The 22,021-nt window shown below is 40.8% G+C and overlaps 2 protein-coding genes across 2 annotated transcripts; one reads left to right on the top strand and one right to left on the bottom strand.

Moving 5' to 3' along the window:
• The first annotated feature begins 2,401 nt into the window (after nt 1–2,401).
• On the top strand, nt 2,402–3,945 carry LOC113015703 (ladderlectin-like). Its single transcript, XM_026157847.1, has 5 exons — nt 2,402–2,462; nt 2,844–2,953; nt 3,058–3,192; nt 3,472–3,583; nt 3,875–3,945. Exons 1-5 carry the CDS (start codon nt 2,402–2,404, stop codon nt 3,943–3,945), a joined length of 489 nt encoding a protein of 162 aa, XP_026013632.1.
• A 6,991-nt stretch (nt 3,946–10,936) lies between these two features.
• LOC113013571 (uncharacterized) lies at nt 10,937–21,508 on the bottom strand. Its single transcript, XM_026154587.1, has 7 exons — nt 21,458–21,508; nt 16,537–16,704; nt 16,250–16,291; nt 13,183–13,440; nt 12,859–13,095; nt 12,563–12,775; nt 10,937–12,485 (listed from the first exon to the last, which is right to left on the bottom strand). Exons 2-7 carry the CDS (start codon nt 16,622–16,624, stop codon nt 12,409–12,411), a joined length of 915 nt encoding a protein of 304 aa, XP_026010372.1. The 5' UTR covers nt 16,625–16,704; nt 21,458–21,508; the 3' UTR covers nt 10,937–12,408.
• Nucleotides 21,509–22,021: the final 513 nt, after the last annotated feature.

The raw sequence follows: 22,021 nt of genomic DNA, 5'->3' as shown, positions 1-22,021 counted from the left end.
GAAACCAACCCCCACAGACACAGACACACACAGACAACCTCCCACAGACACACACAGACAACCTCCCACAGACACACACAGACAACCTCCCACAGACACACACAGACAGACTGTAGACAGATGAAACGAACATATATTGATGAACTCAGGATGACCTACTAGCCTTGTGTACATGTGAGAGCTTCAGATATATAGAATTACTGAAGGCTGTTGTTGAGTGTTAGTAAAAGGCGTACATGTGACAGGCGTGTACTCTCTGGCGTGAAATGTTTCTGAGGCCAAGGTAAGGCCAAGCTGGGCAGCCAAGACCAAGAAATGGACCAAACACACCAGAATTGTTATATGTAGCAATGAGCAGCACTTTGCATGTTGAAGGACACGTGTATCAGCAGGGGTGGCTTACCCAAGAACACGAGCCACTCTTCTGTGGTCCTCGTGTGGTTCTGGGGCACACCGCTCCTCCTGGCTGCCTGACCCACGTCTTCTCCTTTCACCCTGAATCATGTTCGCTGAAGCCAGAACTTTTCTATGTCTCACAAAAAAACAAATCATCTGTTCACCAGCCTTTATGTTTATCAGTAGGCTGGCTTTATTGTGCTCATTAATGCTGCAATAAGGACATAGTTAAAGTCTTGTATTCTTACTTGTATTGTTCCAACAATCGTGCTGGGTCAGGGGTGTCAAACTCAATCGCACAGGGGGCCAAAGGTCAAGGCCCGCTTTAGGTCGCGGGCCACACAAGATAAACATTTATTGAACACTAAAACAATGTGTTTAAACATAAATATGAATAAAAACAGACAGGAATATTATTAAAGATTAAATAAACTTCAAAAAATAAACTTTAACTTTAAATATTTTGCTCTCCATAAAAATATATCCTGTCAAAATTACACAAGTTAGAAATATGAACATGCTGCCAGAAACCCAGAAAAATAAATGAGAGCAAACACAAGGTTGGAGCCGCATGTAGACGAGCTGGGCGCTGCTGCAGGAGTGCAGCTAATAAACTGTGTGGGCCAGTCAGTGTCTCTCCCTGAGTGCATCATTACACTGCAGCTGCAGCTGCACAGGTGCAGCTCAGCAAAGTGCGCTGACTTGGTTCAACATTACTGCAACAGGGAAAGTGAGGCAGGCTGCACTAGTGCATTAGTGACAGCTTCACTGCGTCACACCATGATGGGATAGATGGTCTCATAGGGTCAGAAAAGTTGGATTTGATGTGCTTTCGCCTGCAGTGTGAACGTAGCCTAAGACTACTAAATGAAAACACGTGGCTCAGTAGCACAAAAGACCACTAAAGCTAGGAAACGCTTATTTCAAAAGCTTGTGCTTTACTAACTATAAGAAGCTAACATTTTAATAGCTCACCTGAGAGCCTGCATCATGCACACTGGCTGTGTCTTCAACACTGTAGCCCACACCGTTTACTGCATGTCACTGACTGGTAATCTGAAAGTGTGTGTGTTGTCCAACTGAACCATATCCTTTTGGTTTTTTATTTGGCAATATTGAGTTTGAAAATCATCAAGATGACATTTGCCATAATCTGGAGGTACTTAATGAACCGCAGACGCACAAAGATGCTTCTGTCGCCGTTTCACAGAGGTTTTTGGTTTCCAAGCAGTTTTCGGCCGAGTCCTCTGGGCTGCTGTTAAAGCTCCATGCTTGAGTTAGGACTTGGGTTTTGTGTTCTTCTACAAAAAAGGTTTGAGAGACCATTTTATTTCCTTTTCTTTTCTTTCTTTGCACACTTGAAATGTATATAGTTGGTGTACTAATAGATCATCTAATGACTTTTATTTTACATGGAAGTCATTCTAAACTGTCCTTTTCTGTCTCATTTTCCAATTGGCTGTTCACCAAATCACTGTTCAGGTTGCTCCTCAATTTCAGGGGTGTCCCCAGTCATTACTGGGAAGAACAAAGGAACACACTGTTGGCATGTTTTATTTCATCTAGTGTGGATAATGATGAGTAAAAGACAGCTACCTTCACCATGCAAAACAACAGTGTGACACAAAGATGAGGTTATGTATCTCTGTGTTGACCATCAGTCAATATGACAAATTAAACAGCAGTGACATTTTATCTGGGTGGAGGTAAAAACCATTGTTATAAAGCGAAATGCCAGCAAGCATGGAGCTAAAATAAATAACAGTGTATTTTAGTCTGTTTGTTCTTGGTTTTGAGTGAAGGTACAGAAACAGTATATAAGTGCTGGTGTTCGGTTCAGCACCTGCACACTTGAAGGCTGAAGTTACAAGCTGACACTGATAACAGGGAAGATAAGGTATTATATCAAATGCTTGCTGGAAAGTGTCAGATTATTGTCTATCTTTTCTTTTATAAACGACCTACTTTGAATTTTCTGATTTGTACAGAGATGCTAAACATCACCATGAAGCTGCTGACTGTGTCTACACTTCTCTGTGCAATGGTGGCTCTGGGCACTGCTGCTGGTGAGTATTCCAGTATACTGAGCATCATCTATACATCTTATGCATGAATATATTAAACTGAAAATTATAATGAAAATCAACATTTGCTGTTGTCTAGCACTTCCAGATGAAGTGGCCAGTAATGGGACAGAGGCATCAATTTCAGCAGGTCAGTGGACTTTTCAGGTTTGAAACCAAAACTAATCACATTTTTATCATCAGTACATCAGCTTTCCTACGTCAGCTTTCATAAATTTGTTTTCATGTGTGATGGACAAGTACATTTATAGCTTAAAAAAGTTCATCTTTAACACTCAGATAAAAACACATTTTTCATGAATTTTTATTTTAAAAACTTTTCCGACACAGTAAAGTAGCTCAATATTCTTTGATTGTCTTCAGCAGAACATCATGTTGAGAAGAGAGCAGCATCTTGTCCAAGCGGCTGGACTCAGTATGGGAATCGATGCTTTCTCTACGATAACCGTCAAATGACTTGGGCTCAGGCGCAGGTAAAAGCAGTGATGTGAATTTATCATTTATCCTTTGTGCAATCTTAACTCTTTCTGTTTACGTTGTCATTTCTATGAACTCAGTCTGTTGATTTCCATTGTAGCGAATCTGCCAGTCCTTGAATGCAAACCTGGCATCTGTAAACAGCAACGACGAGTACCAGTTCATTCGAGCCGTCATATCTAGTGCCTCTCGTGAAAGTGGACTAACATGGGTTGGTGGCTCAGATGGTCAACAGGTATATCACTTATCATTATTCAGAGGACCCTCCCCCATTAGCAAGCACGTGGTGACAGTGGGGAAGAAAAACAATTTTTAACAGGAAGAAACCTGAGGCAGAACCAGGCTCAGGGATTAGTTCCCACCTGCAGTAGATATGGAGGTCTTTAAGATGGGATCTGATTATTCAAGACTTTAAAATTCCTTCTTCATATTATTGTATCTACATGCACATTTAGAACTTGGAACTGTAGCTTATTTGTGAACATATTCTTGCCTACGTTTTTCTGTTTTCTAGGAGAATTACTGGTTTTGGATTGATGGAACCTATTTCACATTTACGCAGTGGTGTCAGGGAGAACCTAACAACGCTGGGGGAAACGAGCATTGCTTAATGGTGAATTCTTCAGGTAAACCTAAAAGCACAATGTAAGAGCACTATAAATGTTAAAGAAAAAAGGAAACAATACCCAGAATCCCCCAAATAATCTTTATGCATTTAATGTGACAAACAGTGATGAGTGAAAAAATGTCAGCAGTACATTTTTCCATCATATTAATTATTTACATAGTGTTTTGATGCAATACTAAACACATGTATGTGTCAGGTGCTGTTGTTATACAGAACAACATATTTAGATCAGTGATCATTTCTCCATGTGATTGTGATTTCAGTTCATGCTGATTTTGTGTACTTACAGGAAGCAAGTGTTGGAATGATGGGAGATGTGACAGCCAGTACCCATTTATTTGTGTCAGGGCCATCTGCTGATTCCTGGGCTCTCGTGAAGGCGTGGCCTACCTGACGACAGAGCAAATCCTCTAATATATCACAATAAGAATCTGGTTCTGATTTGATTTACTTCTTTTCTTTTACTGTAATGCTGCATAAGGAATGAAGCGACAAGTGACATAAACTGGAGCTGCTCTTTTAACAGGAGCAGACTGCATGTGTACTTGAAAGAATGCGTTTAGCAAAACGTTGTTTCCCAGAATGAATTGTTGTTTCTCATCTTCTTCATCATTAAAATCTTAAGCATTGAATCAAAATGGTCTGTGCATTTAAATGCTTCATGCTTATCAGTGTGCTCTTAAATATCACATACATCCTCACTGTAAAATCTAACTAGTTCTCTGAGCTTAAAAAACGTATGCAAACGCATTGCCTAGAAAACAAAGAGACACTAACAACGCTTGATGACTAAATTAGGACGACTTAATCATTGTGAGTACAAAGTACTACAGATGACTTCATTTTTTCTGAGTGAGCAATACTAATTATTTATCCACTGAAAAAGATTTGAAATCTAACAAAATAAAAAAATATATAAATTTTGTGTTAGCTTACTATTTTAAATTTTGCTAATGTTTTATCATCCTTGAACTTGAGATTTATAGTAGAACACTTAAACACTATAATTATGGCTAAAAAATAACTATCAGCATTTCTTCTAATGCAGTTAAACTCAGTCCAACGGTGATTTTCAAATGCAAGAAAGTATATCAGTAAACATCTTGGACACTGTTCTGCTAAATATCAAACAAGCATATTCCTACTATTGTGTCTTGTGCTGTTTAATAATACTTAAACAATTATTAAATTGGTATTTGTATATTTTTTTGTTACACAATTTAAAACTTTTAAAAACGTATAATAAAGTATTTCTCAACCTCATGCACTAGCTCACGCTGCCTATGCACTGCAGAATGCTAAAGAAAAAAAACTTGTATGAACAGCACACAAGAGTGAAAACAGATATAAGATGCCTAGAAAAATCATATAAATGAAACATGTATGTTTTGGATACTTATGTGAAAGTAATGAGAAAGTGGCCACTTTCATGAGTAAATCATGTAAGCCTGACATGATTCACTATATGAAGCAGGCCACATCTTATGCAGGTCTTTTATAAGTTTTTCCTATTTCTTTTCCATATGGGCAGAAACACAGTCAGCCCAATATTTATGTACTAAAACCAACTATGGTCAGTTGACAGCTTAAGTTATAATTATTTAATTTTTCCACAGAGCGATAACCACCCCTGCTTGTGTCACTCAAGAATGCGAGTTTGATTGATGACCCTAGCCTTGAAATTTTGACCTTACCGGAAGTACTCCGGAAGTGACTAATCGATTCCAGGGCTGTGTCCCAATTAAGAGACCGCACGCTTGAAGTACGCGCACTACGCGTACTACGTACGGTGCGTACTATAAGTACGAGAAGTGCGGAAGTGAGAGGCGTGCTGTTCAGGTGGCCTAGCAACCATGATACTAACTGCGAGAAACGTTAACCTCTTCGACATGTCAATGGCTGTGAACAAAGAGAAAGTTGTAAATAACTCATGAAAGAATAAAGCTACATTGAAACCAAGCACACCGTTGTTGTTCTTGTGACATTACCAATAAGTTTGATGTGTCACATGGCCCTCTTCCTATTGGAAAAACAAAAGTTGTATTCAAGATGGCCGACTTCTAAACGGCTACCATGGTCACCGCCCATCTTGAGGAGTTTGTCCCCTCACATATACTAATGTGCCACAAACAGGACTTTAATATCACCAACCATTCCCATGTTGTTACGGTGTATCCATATAAATGGCCCACCCTGTATATTGTGTTCAGTACACTTCACTACAGTGGGATTTCGGAAATATATAAATACGGACAACAGGCTCTTCCACGGCAATCTCTTGTCGTCAATAAGCAACGTTTAGGGAGCTCTATAGTATTCAATGAGAAGACCCTGCACGTCAGTTCTCGACGCGAGGGGGTACCCCCTTCGCGTCGCTAAGTGAAGCAGAGGGAGCCTGACCATGCGTCACACATTTGACGAGTTGGGAGTGAGAACGTGTTGCTCTGGCACAGCTACAAGCCATGTGAGCTCGTAGCCCCTCCCACTAGGATGTACTACCACAGTTGACCGTCGTAAAGCAGCCGCAAACCAATAGCAATACAAAAACCCTCAAAATCATTGAAGAACATTTGATAACCGAACACCCAATACAGATATATACATATATACTGAATATCACACCATATCAGATCACCAAATTAACACTGGGTTACATTAACATTTTACCACAACTTCACCAGATGTAGCTAAAAAAAACTAGCCATTGAAAGAGGTGAAGAGAGAAAGATGACAGCTTGGTCAGCACTAGTTGCCTCTATAATGTATGCAAATACATGCAGGTCAGAATCTCCGCCCCTTAAGCGCGCCCCCGGACAGTGCCAGCAGATTGAAACTGAAAAACAAAAAATGTAAGCGATACAAAAAATGTAGTTTCAATTGATTGTTTTTTCACTATCATTTTTTTAAACTTTCAATACAAGAATACATTTATTTCAGTTACAATATTGTTTTTCAGTTTCATTTTAAGGTGGCATTGTTCTAACCCCATACGGATTCTGACTGAGAGACACCATACCACTGTGTTCGGCCACGATGTGCTGAGATCAGTGAGCACATACTACACATACAGTTAGTTTTAGTTTGTTTTGCACTTTATTGTTCAGTAACTGAATTTATCTAAATTGTTTTGATTTATAATTGTCGCATTTGCAATAACTTTCCTTTGTTGGATTGTAAGTTTTAATGTTTTCATATATTTTTTGGAAAAGTGTTTTAACAATACGTTGCATTAATGCATAGTTTGTATGAGAGAGATGTTTTATTTTTTGTCATTTAGGTCAAATATGACGTCATCAAACTTCTAAGTTGTGAATTACAGCTAGAACAGCATAATTAATATTTGAGTTGCTGACCCTGTCTGTTGACAGGTCTGGTTTATTGTACACTGGATTGTTCCTGAGGTGCGAGCCTTCCCACCTGGACTTTGAAAGACTGAGATTCGCTTCTTTCTTGATGATCTGCTGCACTTTGCGTTGTGGTAGGACTGTATCACTCACACTTTCACACACAGCTGGTTATAACACCACTGACTGACATTCTCTCACCCCTATTTTCTTTCACACCCTGGGAGTTTTTGGACTTTACCCCTTGGAGATGTTTTATTTGGGACTTTAAATGATAAGCTGTTGTGTAGAACATTCTCCACATGTGAAAGGTGTGTGAGATTTTCATCTGAATGAACACTGAATTTGTGTAATCTGCTTTCTATAACAGTTAAGGAGGCAGGTTACTAGGGTGTCCCAACATTGAGATCAAAAGTTACTATTTTTATGTGTTTTACTTTGCTTTCATTTGTTGTTCTTTTCTACAATTGTAAATCGTCATTAACCTGTGGTTGTCAAACTCATGCTTTATTTCACTAAAGCCGGTTTGTTCTTTTGAGTTACATTCTTGTCTCTGTGTCTCATTAAAACACATCCCTGTGCTTCTATAGTCGAACCTATTGGCCCATTAATATATTCTTTAATTAATAATAATTAATATTGTCTTTTCCCGTTACTGTGTTACACAACCATGTCCAGGTACAGTACACAATGTTCCTGCTTAAACGGTGCTGAAACCGGTGCTTAAAGAATGGAGAACACAAAATTGGTCCAAAAACCTCTCATGTTCAGCTGTTTTTTTTGTAAAAAGATAACAATGTTAGCCTTTTCTGCAGCTATGGGGCATATATGGTATCACTCTTGGCTGGAAGCAGTGCTTAAACAATGGAAAAAACACAAACTTTGTCCAAAAACCTCTCATGTTTAGCTGTTTTTTTGTAAAAAGATAACAATGTGTGCCTTTTCTGCAGCTATGGGGCATATATGGTATCACTCTTGGCTGGAAGCAGTGCTTAAACAATGGAAAAAACACAAACTTTGTCCAAAAACCTCTCATGTTCAGCTGTTTTTTTGTAAAAAGATAACAATGTTAGCCTTTTCTGCAGCTATGGGGCATATATGGTATCACTCTTGGCTGGAAGCAGTGCTTAAACAATGGAAAAAACACAAACTTTGTCCAAAAACCTCTCATGTTTAACTGTTTCCCTCTTTTTCTTTGGTCATTTTAGCCTTTTTGGCCAGGGTGAAGGGAGTATCTGCCATCAAACAAGAAGACAGCCGCATGTAGCTACGACTGTGTTTGCTAGTTCACCTTACATGCATTAATGTAATAACGTGGTTAGCCTACTCAACGTAAATTACACACGAACAACATGAAGCTACTCACGCAGAGAAGAACGGCTGCTGCTGCATCATCATCCTCATCATTTCTGCTACACTGGCAGGGCTAGGGGCCAGGACTCTCCTCTTCGTGTTTTTGGGGGATGTTGCTCCGGGTCGATAACAGGCAACCCACCCGACGTGCACGGTGTGAGGTCTCGCAGCAAGCTATCAAATACGGCGCATTTCTCGGCTTTTAAAAAAACGCTATGCGTCGCCAGGTGTTTCATCAGATTTGAGGTGTTACCTCCTTTGACAGTATCACAGTATCAGCTTAAAGCACTTGTTGCTGCTGAGTTTGCATCTTTTGCTGTGAAGTACAGCCAGACTTTTGACCGCTTCGCCTTGGGCGTTTTTAATCTGTAGCTCTGCTCTAAAAGAACGTACGTATCTGGGCCCGCCTACTATCCTCGAAAGGTAAAATAATTGGCTAGAAGCCAAAGTGTGTGACAGCTCAGGAAAATAAAGCACCGAAATAAAGCACCGAAATGTGCGCTGCTTTTCGGTCTGGTTACTACCGTTTACGGCACCGGATACCGGTACCCATCCCTACATATAACAGACAATCAACACAGGATGACATAAAGTGCAATGTGCAAAAATTGTAAAAAATCTAAACAAAGACAGAATAAAATGATAGTGTGTGTGTGTGTGTGTGTGTGTGTGTGTGTGTGTGTGTGTGTGTGTGTGTGTGTGTGTGTGTGTGAGAGAGAGATCACAGCAGCAGGTTCATGGCCTCACAGGCAGCTCACGGACAGGATGGAAGCAGTTTGTGCATGAAAAGCAGAAGTCCCAGTTCGTCACTTCAGGTTTGACTGAGCTGTTTCCAGAAGAGCTAAAATAGACGTCCAGCTGCTGAGATCAGTTCCACTCTGTTGGGTTTCTTTGTGACTGTTTCCTGCCGGTATCATTACAGGTCATTTTAGAGTTTTTGGAGTGAAGCAGCTGCAGCGTCCTGATGGTTCCTCCTTTTATCGTTGCTGTTAAAGCAGAAATAACCAGATTATAAAGGAGTCTCACTCATGTTTCTGCACTCTCATCCAAAGACGGTTCGGTACTGGGACCATGTTTGTTTATTTATTACAGGTTAATGTTCAGTCTCATGTCTCTGAGGTGTATCTTCTTTGCTGATGACACAACTTTATTGTAGTCAGGAACATTTACAGCAGCTTCTGGATCCCATGGAACGTGAGCTGGTGACTGTTAGTAAACTGCTTTGATTGTAACACATGCTATTCACCTCTCTCTTCACTTAGGAAAAAATGTTTAATATTAGGAAATCACTCATTAAATATTCACAAAAAAATGTAACAAATGAAGTTTCACAGCAATATTTGTGAAGCGGTGCCAGGAGACCCGAGACAAACATCAGCTGAATCATTTTACTTTGAAAAACTTGAAAAAACATGATAAAGTTGCTGTAGTTTTAGGACACTGACATAGTCGTGTCATCAGACACGCAGAGACTGGACTGACACACACACACACACGCACGCGCACGCACACACACACACCAAGTTACTTTTGCAAAATACTTAGCATTTTGCACATTTCCATTGCACTGTGTTGTCTTGTTTATTTGCAATTTTTTGCACATTGCACTTTACGTAGTCGTGTGTTTGTCTGTTATATGTCATGTGTAGCACCAGGGTCTCAGAGGAAAGCTGTCTCATTTTACTCTGTACTGTACCACTGCACATGGTTGAAATCACAATAAAGCCACTTGACTTGTATATCTGTACATTGTCCGTACTACATCTGTATATTTGCTTTTTGTATAGTAATTTAAACATCTGTACACTTAGCTTATTTGTACATACTCTGTTCATAACTGTCCCCACCTTTCACACTATCCTTATCTGCATATAATCTGCTCTTATTGCACTTACTGTTCTTGCACATCTGATTAGATGCAAACTATATTTCAGTCTCTGTTTATACATTTGTAATGACAATAAAGTTGAATCCTAATCCTAAAGTCAACAAATTCATCATTTATTCAATTAAATGCAATGGAATTTAAGGATTTATTAGATGATAATATTAAAAGACATAGAAGACAGTTACCAGGTAACATCCAGAAGCTGTTTGAAACGAGGGATAAACGAGGGCTCGAGTGACCCGACAGAGATAAGCAGAGGAGAATGGATGGATTTAGTGTTTGAAGCAGAGGTTTTGTTGGTTTGGTCTCTTTCTAACGTGTTTATTGGGAAGACAAACAGATGCCTGACTGACATGTGCACTGTGAGTGTATTAATAAAAACTCACAGAAGGCTGAAGTCACCACACAGAGCAGACTGTGTGAAACAAATCAACAGTGTCCAAATAAAGTGAATGATTAAACTCTGAATGGAACATTTAAATGAAAAAAAAAAACTTTACAAAAGAGGAAGTGATGTCACAGACGTCACAGAGCAGTGTGATGTTGACTCATGTCATTGCATGCTGACCTTTGATGACTTTTGTTTAGCTCCTGTGCCCTTAAAACCATTAACTATGAAATAATCACCAGAAAAAAACGTTTTTTTATTGAATGTTTATTGAACCTTCTGACGAAACATAAAAAACAGAACTTAAAAATGTAACATTCTTTTGCTTATGTGAGTTTTAATTTGTATCACATTTGCTGCATCCAGCAGGTTATTATGTAAAATGTAAAATGACGATGTAGAAGTGTGAAAAACTCACGCATCAAATATGAGACACTTGGAGTTAAAGTTATTATTTTGCTTTTCTACAATCTGCTATTTGCTGACATGTTCAAATAATTTGTTGGTTAGTAAAGAAACAAGTTGATAAATAATGAAGTGAGATTAGGACACAGTTTGGTGCTTTCTGTCATCAAACAGGACTGAGGAGGAAAACCAGCTCAGAGAGTTTGAAGGTTCTTCAATGACACAGTAGAAGAAGAGCTGTGAGGCCACAGTAAAGTTTCAGAACTGAACTAACTCTGTCGGAGCTTCCACAAACACTGATCAACACACTTATTAAACCTCCTGTCATCTAACCCTCGTTTTTGCTGAGTTCTCCCTGTTTTACCTTTTGGAATCTGAATTTGTTTTTTATAAATCCAAATTTGAGCCGACACACTGGACATCTCAACAAAACTCAAAAACACAAAGTTCCTCTTCAGGGATGAAAGTAAAAAAACTGTCATTTGGAATCTTAATGGAATACAATCTGGTTTAATTTTATCGTTTTATCCATGGAACTGAAAATTCATGGATCTGAGCATTGAAATATCATTTTTTTAAAGAGGTCGTGCACACTGCTGGATTGACTGTATTTAGTCAGCCGTGGCAGAAACCTGGGATTGGTAATAAATATGATAATCTCCTAAAACTACATGGCTTTTTTCTCCTGCTGATTAAAATAAAACCTTAACAAAGCTGAAGAACTCAAAGTGCATCAACCGTTTCTTTCACCATCATTCTGTAAAACGCCGGCGAACGCGCCCAGTGTTTGATACCATATATCCCAGTGTTTCCCTACCACTGTGGCGCAGCACATAGGTGTGCCCTGAGAAATGATCAGGTGTGCCGTGGACGATTATCTGGTTCCACCTGATTAGTCCTCGAAGTAATCGAGTAACGGGTGGAACAATTACATTCTCTTCCACTAGAGGGCAGTACAACTACCAGCTCTATTTAAATGAGTTGCCAACTGGCAGTAAAACAATCGGACCTGGTTCTGGAGAAAACTCAGATGCAGATGAAGGTCCTAGCAGGAGTAGTGGTCAGAAGAAAGTACAACAGGTACACTGGGGACAAACCGAGCCAGGTGTGCAGGGAAAAACTATCAATATACTTTCTGTGATATTTTTGTTGGTGGTGTGATTTTTCTAATGTGAAATATGTGCCGTGGCTCCCAAAGGTTGGGAACCAGTGGTAAATAAATGAAATGCAGTAAATAACTTGAGAGAGGTGCACAGAGATTTCAATGTTTGAAGATGCTAACAATGTCAAACAAAGCTTTCATCCAATAATTCAGTAATTCATCAGTAGTTTGAGGGTTATTGATCGATCAGTGAACAGATCAGGTTCTGATTGAGAAACTCAGAGTGAGGACTTCAGAGTTTTCAGCTTTAGAAACATTTAATTCTATCAGAGGATCCGTCCGCTCAAACATAATGCTCAGTGGTGTCATCATGCTCGTCAACATCCAATGGCATCTCCATGGAGACATCATGTTTGTTACCTGTGGGCAGAGTGGAGAAATCAGGACAGTGCTGACGTGATCAAAGTGTTTCTGTGAGTATCTGCCTGAGTTTGTACCTGAGCTCCTGCTGCAGCAGATGGACAGGAGCAGGATGGTGCAGATGCAATACACGCAAAAGGCCAACAGGTGGCAGACGACTCTGATCCAAGACACAGAGGGAGAAGAAGGGGAGGAAGAGTTGGTGAGAGGAGGAAGAGTGGACAGAGAAGAACTGGCCTCAGAAACTGGAGGTGGAGGGACGGACTTTCTGAGAGTATTTATAGGAGACCCTGCAGGAGACATGATGAAACAGGTTAATGAGTCAGCTCAGCAGGTCAGGTCTTTAAACACAGAGTTATGTCAGTGTTCTGACCTCGGACCCTCAGAAAGCTCTGAGGAGATGATCCAAATGTGCTAGAAGCGCACCAGTAGAGACCTTCATCAGAGTGCCTGACATTAGGGATAACGTGTTCTGCTTTAGACCCAAGGAGACGTCCATTCATGAAGAAAAAAGATGGAACTGTTTCACCACTCTTCTTCTTGCATTGCAGAGTAACATCACTTCCTGGTCTCACAGGAAGTGCAGGGATCTCCAGGATCACACCTTTTTCTGAATAGCAGGTAAACAGAGACAGACTTCCACCATCAGATTGGAGTCACACAGAGACAGAGACACAGCTGGAACATCTCACTGTACCTGAAACACTGATGGACACTTCATCGCTCTGCTGTCCAGATGAGCTTTCACACCAGAAGGTTCCACCGTAGGACGAGTTACGATCCAAAACGCACAAACTTCCACTCATCTCAGCTGCTCCACAGTCCTCAGTGGGTCCTCCGCTGGTCATCTTCACTGTCCATCCATCAGCTGTCTGTCCATCATCAACACAACTCAGAGACACTGAAGAAGATCCACTGAAGACCTGCTGAAGGTTTGGACTGACAGACAGAGACACTGGAGGACAGACAGACAGATAATCACCACCAAAGAGGAGAGGACCAGCGTCACGATGATCATCAAACTTCACACCGACCTGCATCAAAACCAGAATCCAAATGTGCAGCCAGCTCACATGGGCATGGTTGCCATGGTAATTTGAATTTGACAGGATGCAGACCAATTAACTCTTTACTTGGCATGACTGACTACAACTGATAGGTGTGGGATGGTAACTATGGAGATGCCAGGGGAAAAAGAAGAAACCCAAAGAGTAGGTTCATGGATGTCTTGAAGGAGGACGTGCAGAGGGTTGGTGTGACCGAGGAGGATGTTGTGATAGGATGAGATGGAGGCAGATGACCTCCTGTGGAACCAGCTAAAGCAGCAGCCAATAGAAGACGAAGAAGACTGCCACTTATTTCAAAGTTCTCATCCAGAAATTTGGCTTGCCCTCTAAGGAACATCCTTGAAACCTGGGAGACCTACAAAACGTTTACCCTGAATTTCAGGGAGAGGTGGACTACCATCATATCCCTTTATAAATAATGATAACAAAGAATCCACTTAAGGAAAAACTTTTATTTCTATCTTCTTTGTCTATTTAGTTGGCAAAACTGAATTTCTGTTGAGGTGATGTTGTTTTCACATACTGCTGTTTAGTATTTGGTTTGTTCTGAATAAATATCCATCCATTTATTTCACAGTGAACCAATGAGGATGCTTACACCAGCTGTCAGTGATCAAAAAACCAGGGCACATCATGGACAGGTTGGCAGTCCATAACAGAGACATCACTGTCAGTTAATCTAACAAGACTCAAACTCTTGACCTTCGTGGTGTTTGGTGATGATGCCAAACCTCCACGACCATGCCAACTGTCAGAATACCATTCTGCTTAGTGTGTGTATTAGTTAGAGTGTGTATTAGTTAGTGTGTGTATTAGTTAGTGCTGTATAAGGCAGGGTGCTGGAAAGGAGAGTCCGTCCACTAGTCGAGCCCATTGCTATGGATCATTAGATCCTCATAAAACCGTTACAAGACCTTGGTCCTCATAGCTGGCAATAAGTGGAACTCGTTCCCAGTGGGTGTTGGACTCTGCCAGGGCTGCCCTTTGTCACAGATTCTGTTGGTTTGGGAATCTGACCAGGATGCCTCCAGAGCATCTCCTGGGTGTTCCTGGCATGTCCACATCTCACCCAGGAACACTTTACTACTGTTTCCATTGTATCTCCTGCCACTTGGTGTGATCTTCTGAAAACATGAAATTTCATTTCATCTATATGCTGATGATTGCCAGCTTGATCTACCTTTCAATCACTCTGATAGCTCATCGATTGGACTCCTGCTTGATTGTCTTAGAAAAGTTAAATCATGGATGGCTCAAAATGTTTTACATTTTTATGAACAAACAGTGGAAGCAATTTTATTCAGTCCCAATCGTTCTTCTGGTATCCCAAATGTTCACTTTGCTGCTCTGAGCCCTCGCTTGAAGAGCTCTGTTACTAATCTTGGGGTAAAAATCGACACTGCACTTAGTTTTGATGGCCACATGGCGGTGAAATCTTCATTCTATCACATCAGATCGAAGCCAAAGCCCTTTCTGTCCAGGCATGAACTTGGAAACTGTCATCCATGCTTTGTCACCTCACGCTTCGAATACTCCAACTCCCTTTTAATGGGGGTTGGCCAAGCCACTCTGTCACGCCTGCAACTGGTGCAGCACGGTTTTTACCTCATTTAGTTCAAAATATAGTGAGAAATGTACCAACACACATACAGTATGGCTCAGTTAACCAGAGATGGAACTAAAGTGTGTCAATAAAAATAACCTCTGTGGCCATTAACGTTTCGACAGTTAGTATTAAAGACTATAAATCTTTAAATCATCAATTATAAATGTCAAAAATGTGTATGTGTCATCAGCATAAGAGTGGAAGAGCTTTGTTTAAGAACTTTTAAAGACCATTAGAAATCAGTACAATCAGTACGTAGTTTTGAGGCACCACACATGCCTCTGACACATCGTCAGATAAAATAACTTAATTTTTTCTTTGGCTGTCTTTTGCAATTATTGTGCAAATGTATTCTAAATCAGCAAAGAATCAGTCTGCAGGAAATTGTTCTCTGACAGCCACACCTTGGAGAAAACTCATTTCCATCGTTTGCATCCACAATCTTATTCTTTCGGTCAAAGTCAGAGTTTGTGAGAATGGGTGAGGGTAGGGATGCAGATCGACTGATAAATCAACGGCTCTCTCTTCACCATGACGGACCGGCATCTGTCAGTGTCTGCATCACTGCAGTCGCACTAATTCATGCAGGAAAGTTTCTTTATTTTTGTGTCTGAGAATTTTATGTTTAATGTACAGTACGATTCAGTCACTATGTGTCTTTTGCAATGTGATATTTTTATTAAGTATCTTGAAAAGTATTTGATATATGAAGTTAAAAATCCTTATATAAGGTCCGTGTTATGTGACATGGAATGACTGACCGTGCCTGCGTAAACTTATTAACAAAATGTTTGCTAATTTTAATCATCTCTGTCTTAACACTGTTGATATTTATAAATTTGGACTTTTTCCTACGAACCATTTATTACACGTACGACATGTAACTGCTCTGTATTACATGTAACTGCTCTGTTTTACATGTAACTGCTCTGTATTACATGTAACTGAGTGGGATTACTGCGGTTAGACAAACATTTAGTATTGGCTCAGTTTATATGAAACGCACTCTGTTCTGTCACAGAGATCTGAATACTGGGAATGACTGCAGACTGTCTCCTGAAATCATAAATATAAACTTAGAAAAGACTCACCTGCAGAAACAGTCGGTGCAGACAGCAGCAGCACACACACACCTGCAACAGGAGGGCAGAGGTCACTGAGGGTCAGAGGTCAATAAAAGCTCAGTTCAGAAATGATGCTGTTTTAGGATTTTTATGTTCCTCGACTGAAGGAAAACCAGAACTCTGAGCAGAACAGGTACTGAGCTCATGTACCTGCAGATACTCAGGTGATACATCAGTGGAAGCGTCCCTGATGCACTCATGCAGACGTGCTGTCTGAGCGCGTGTTGGATGAAGCTGTAAGGATGTTCACTCACCCCGGAGCAGACAGACGGACGCAGGCTTCATGTCTGAGTGACGACTGAGAGTCTGAAGCCTGAGCAGCAGAGGTGCTTTCAGCTTCATCACTTCCCTGTTACACACTCAACACTTCCCTCTGCTCCACGCTTTCACTACTCGTCTGACTGAGCTCAGTCAGAACGCACCTGCACAAAATCACCAACATCACAAGTTCATTATTAAATGATCTTTTTTCCATGTAATCCTGCATCTTAATCATAACAAGTGATCTCCTCCTGGTGTGTGAGTACAGATCCTGTTCTGCCAAACAGAGACATTATTCAACGTTATTGACACAGGACCAAATCACAACAACAGTCGCCTCACGGCGCTTTATATTGTAAGGTAGCTCCTACAGTAATACATACAGAGAAAACCCAACCATCATATGACCCCCTATGAGCAGCACTTTGGTGACAGTGGGAACAAAAAGCTCCATTTTAACAGGAAGAAACCTCCAGCAGAACCAGGCTCGGGGAGGGGCGGCCACGACCGGTTGGGGTGAGATCACACTTTAAAGTGTCACTAGTCCAGCATGAATCATGCTGACAGCGTCACAGATCTGAAGAGAAACCTACAAAACAGCAGCATGTGGCCTCACCTGTGCTTCATCATAGCCACAGTCAGAGACAATGACAGGATCAGCAGAAATGTCTGGAAACTCACCTTAATCCTGAACATTTCCACCTTTAACGTCACCATCGCCCTGAACTGGGCTGGAATATTAACAGGGATAAAATAAAAACTTACAATAACCTGGTTGCATTCAGGTGAAGGTGTTTCTCAAACTCTGTAGAAGCACCTTTAGATTTTTGCCCATGTTGTTTGCAGTAACATTGCAGCTCTATGAGCGCCCTCGCCTCTGTCAGTGCGCCCCAGGGCAGCTGTGGCTACAATGTAGCTGCCATCACCAGTGTGTGAATGTGTGGATGACTGAATGTAGTGTGAAGCGCTTCGGGGTCCTATGGACTAGACAAGCGCTATACAAATGCAGGCCATTTACCATTTACCTCATCAGGTCACCCCACAGGTTTCAGATGGATCATCTAAAACTTTCACCTTCTTCTGGTGTTTCCTGCTTTTGTTTAGTGGATGTCTGCTCTGGGTCACTGTTGGACTGACAGGTTAGCTGAAGGTGTTCAGATATTCATTGTGGATTTAAATATATTTGCAGCGTCAGACTTTGGTCCTGCACAGCGCTGCGACTCTCAGTTTGTATTTTTATCCTGCACGTCTCTACATGATGCTCCTGAAACTCTTTCTGTTTCTTTTCCTGCTTCATCTTTTTCCTTAAAAGGTGTCAGGATGGCGAGCCGTGACTGATGATGGGAAGTGATGGACTTTCAGTCTGTGTTGGTCGGGTCTGATTTAGAGGCGGGTGGATTGATCCAGATATAAATTGTAGTCCATCAATGCTTTGTTTCTGTGTTCAGTATGTAGCCCACAGAATTGTGTTGCTTTTGTTTGTGATGGGGAAACATGAAGTATGTAAAATGTGAGTGTTTGTGTGCTGAGTCTCTTTTGTTTACAGCCTGTAACACATTTAGGCAGGAAGCTTACTGGTATGTTTGACTGTGTTACTCATTACTGTGGAAAGTCACAGTCACAGTGGGTTAGTGGTCATTAAATGTTTCACACCGATTTAAACCCAGTGGGGGTATCTCTCCCCCCCCCCGAAAGAGGGACAAAAGGTCCTTTTGTCTAAACTTAATCATCATCTCGGCTCCTCTGACGACCTGTTTGCTGCTGTCTGCTGCTGAAAGGCAGTGGGGAGAGGGGACACTTGGGCATTTATTGCAGCATATAATGTGTTTCCTGGATACACTGCTGCTTTTTCAGCATTCAAAGATTGATGGCACCGGGTCAGAGCTGGCTATGAATTTCAGACCTTCAGGCCTTAACGAAAACGTTATCAATCGTTCTTTTCATCTTTTCTTATTACCCACAGCTACATCCACTTCTCTCAGGCCGAGGCTGCTCACTAGGGCTGGGTATAATCACTGATTTCTATAATCCATTCGATTCCAGTTCTCAAAGTCCTGATTCGATTCAATTTAGCCTCAGACAGTCAGAAATATTATAATTCTGATCATTTATCAGCACTGATACATGTGAGACTTCATCAGCATTGTGAACATCACAGCAGAGGACTTTGTGTGAAAGTAACTGAGAATAAAACAGAAAAACATGAAGGAGATTTTCCTGGTCTGGCTTTTTATAGCAGATAACCTTAAAAATATTCTGCAATATGCTGCAATTTTGCATAATTTTAAAAAGTTTAAATTTCTTCAGTATTGAACAGCAGAAATGAGGCTTTCTTGTCCGAGGTCATTGAAGTGAAAAAAGAAAAAGACAGCGCTGTAAACAACGGTAGACTGGTGGGTAATAAGCAGAGATGGGCAGTAACGCGTAATCCGATTACTTTTTTCAAGTAATGAGTAAAGTAAGGGATTACTATTGCAAAAACGGTAATTAGATTACCGTTACTTTCCCGTAGGAACGCTGCGTTACTGCGTTACTAAAACCGTGATTTGTTGCGAGAATGTCTCACGACAGTGACGTAAGCGAGTGCGCCGTTAGTGACAACAGCTGTGTGCAGATCAACAGTGGATCACATATCGAGTGCAGAGAGAGTATGAGCGTGCAGCGTTTAAAGCGTGGAAGTACTGACCTTACTTTGAGTTTGATTCCATAAAAAGTGACAAAAACATTAGCGTCCATCGTGCGTGGGAAGAAAACTTCTTTTTACAGCGAAAAAACCCCTAAACTTCCAACAAGCACCGAGTAGCTACGACGTGATGGGAAACTCACAGAGAAACTCGCGGATTCTTCCACTGACCGCGGCACACCTGCACCAGGGTAAACCTCCGCCTGCCCCACTCCTGCTTTACAGGTGAAAATAGAGCAACAGGACCGCTGAGTCTTTGACTTTATTTATTTTCTGCTGTGTTTTACTTGCATCTATTTGAAAGACTGAGTGTAAACACAAAAACTATTTTATTTTATGAGCTGGAATGTGCAGAAAATAGGTTTAAATGTTAAACTAATTTCTTCCAGTCAGAGAATGTTGCAGATAATTAAATGTTTGCTTGATGCGTAAAGTTAAAAGATTAAAACTAATAAAACAAGTTTAAAAAAGAGACTTTTCCATTTGATTACATTTTGTATGATGGATTATGTAGAAAAAGTAGAATTGGGCTGAAAGATCTATCACTTTATCATCTATTCAGGTTGTAAATCGTGTTTTTAACAAGTAACTAAGTAACTAAGTAATTAATTACTTTTGAAAATAGGTAATCAGTAAAGTAACAGGATTACTTTTTGGGGGAAGTGATCAGTAATTAGTTACTGATTACTTTTTTCAAGTAACTTGACCAACACTGGTAATAAGTGAATGAATAATGCAGAAAACAAAGTTTTGAGACTGGAAACATTTCACCTTAGAACTGAAGAAGCTTCTCGGATGAGAGGTGAAACGTCTTCAAGCGACTTAAAGAAGTCCAGACGCTTTTCTTTCCAAGCTCCTTAGACTACGATGACCTGGATGACTGGGAACCTTCACAGACATATGGTTTGTTTTGGTTCTTAGCGAGTTAGTGCTGATCAGGTATTACAGGCGGCAGCATGGTGTAATGGTTTTTTGTTTAACTCCAGCTGAGGGATATAAATTGCTGATCGTTTCACCTGTGCACGTTGTTTTAATCAGTTTTAAACTTGTGTTTTTCTCCTTATGGTCACTTCAGGCCTCCACACAGAAATAGATTCTGGTTTCGATGTCAGGACTAATTTAGTGGTGTATCATGACATCTGACCAACAGTTTAAGTCATTTAAGTTTAAATTAGTTTGACCACAGATTGTCATTTGATGCTTTTTAGGGCCCAGAACTGTTCTTTGACTTTTTTTCTAAAATTATTTTAGCACAAATTGTGATTAGAAAACGTTTCAGGTTAGTTTGTGTATTCATCCAAAGAACTGCTGTGTGAACTTTAATAGCTGTTTAAAAGTCAAACACAGCAACAGGTGGTGATGACATTACAACTACAACATAAGTCCAAAGACACAGAAGTTACAAAGCTACACAAACAGAATTAGTGTAACAGTCAGAGAGCCGATCGCTTAATGTGGGCGTTTCATTAAAGACAAAACAGCAGATGATCTGAAGGACAAAGAGTTCCTGAGAAGGACACAAACAGCAGATCTTATCACGACTCCCACGTACAGCTCAGTCCTACCAAGGTGTAAAATGCTTTCACGTTTTCTGTTTGACTGCACACGAAAAGTTATTTTTAATCCTGCTTCAGCCTCAGCAGCTCTGAGAGGTGAGCCCATCAGGCATAAGTTTATGACCACTGACACCTAACACTGATTATCTCTACATCATGGGACCTGTTAGTGTCATGGTTGGACGGCCCCCGCCAGCAGCGTGTCCCCCTGTTACTTCCTGTCCTTCAGCTCCACAGTCTGGGATGATCAACTCACCCGTGGGTAACTGCATGATCAGCTGCTCTCTACTTAAGTTGGAGGAGGACACTAATTGGACGCCTGATTGTAAACAGGAAACAGTTGGTGGAAAAACCTTTTCTCCATCTGTGATTGTGTGGACTCATTATTTTTCCTTTACATTAATAAGATGACTTTAGCTTTAGCTTTGTTCGGTTTAGTCTTGACTTTAGTTCTTTCCAGTGTCTCTTGAGTTTATCTGTGTTTCTAGTACTTGGTGTGTTGTTTGATGTAAGGTCTCTCTCTGTGTCGGTGACACTTTTATTTAACTGTGTTTATCGTAGACTGAACTTTATGCTGCTGTAACACAAACATTTCCCCTGTGTTATCAATAAAGTATCTGTCTCTGATAAGCTTTCAAATTGAGGAGATCAAGTATAAGAATATGACCTACCCACCTGTCAGGTACCTGCCACATGTTAATCAGCCATGATGGTTCTGTTTAAACAGGTGCTGACTGGGTAACGTGTCACACACTGAGCCAGCACACAGGAACAAGGAGGCTGTGATGGTGCTTTTCTGATTAAGTTCATCTGTCTCTTTATAATTCTGTGACGCAGACACGATCTCACTCAGGTCCCTGAGATCTGATCATGTGTTCATCACAGCTCCACCTGTCACTGCACAATCACCTCCATCACTGATGTCTGTGCTCACACTCTGCTGCCACCTAGTGTCTGTGTGTGGGTGTTACAGCTGGCTGTCCTCACAGCCGGCTGTAACACCCACACGTTGTAACAACAAACCCACGGTGGGTGTGTTGGTGGGTGGATGTTATACCTTCAGCCTCATGGTGTTATTTCTGTACATCAGCTGATTCTGGTCATTTTTAAAAGAGTTCAACAAACTGTTTCCAGCTTTGCTGCATCTGAAACAGACTGAAGCAGGTCAGCCCTGTCTACTCTGACCTCACTTAGTCAGCTGACGTCTGCAGAATGAAGAAGCTGATGTTTAAATGAGGT

The sequence above is a fragment of the Astatotilapia calliptera genome, chromosome 3 (assembly GCF_900246225.1).
Source record: "Astatotilapia calliptera chromosome 3, fAstCal1.2, whole genome shotgun sequence".
Classification (NCBI taxonomy): domain Eukaryota; kingdom Metazoa; phylum Chordata; class Actinopteri; order Cichliformes; family Cichlidae; genus Astatotilapia; species Astatotilapia calliptera.
This window is presented reverse-complemented; position numbering and strand designations above follow the sequence as displayed.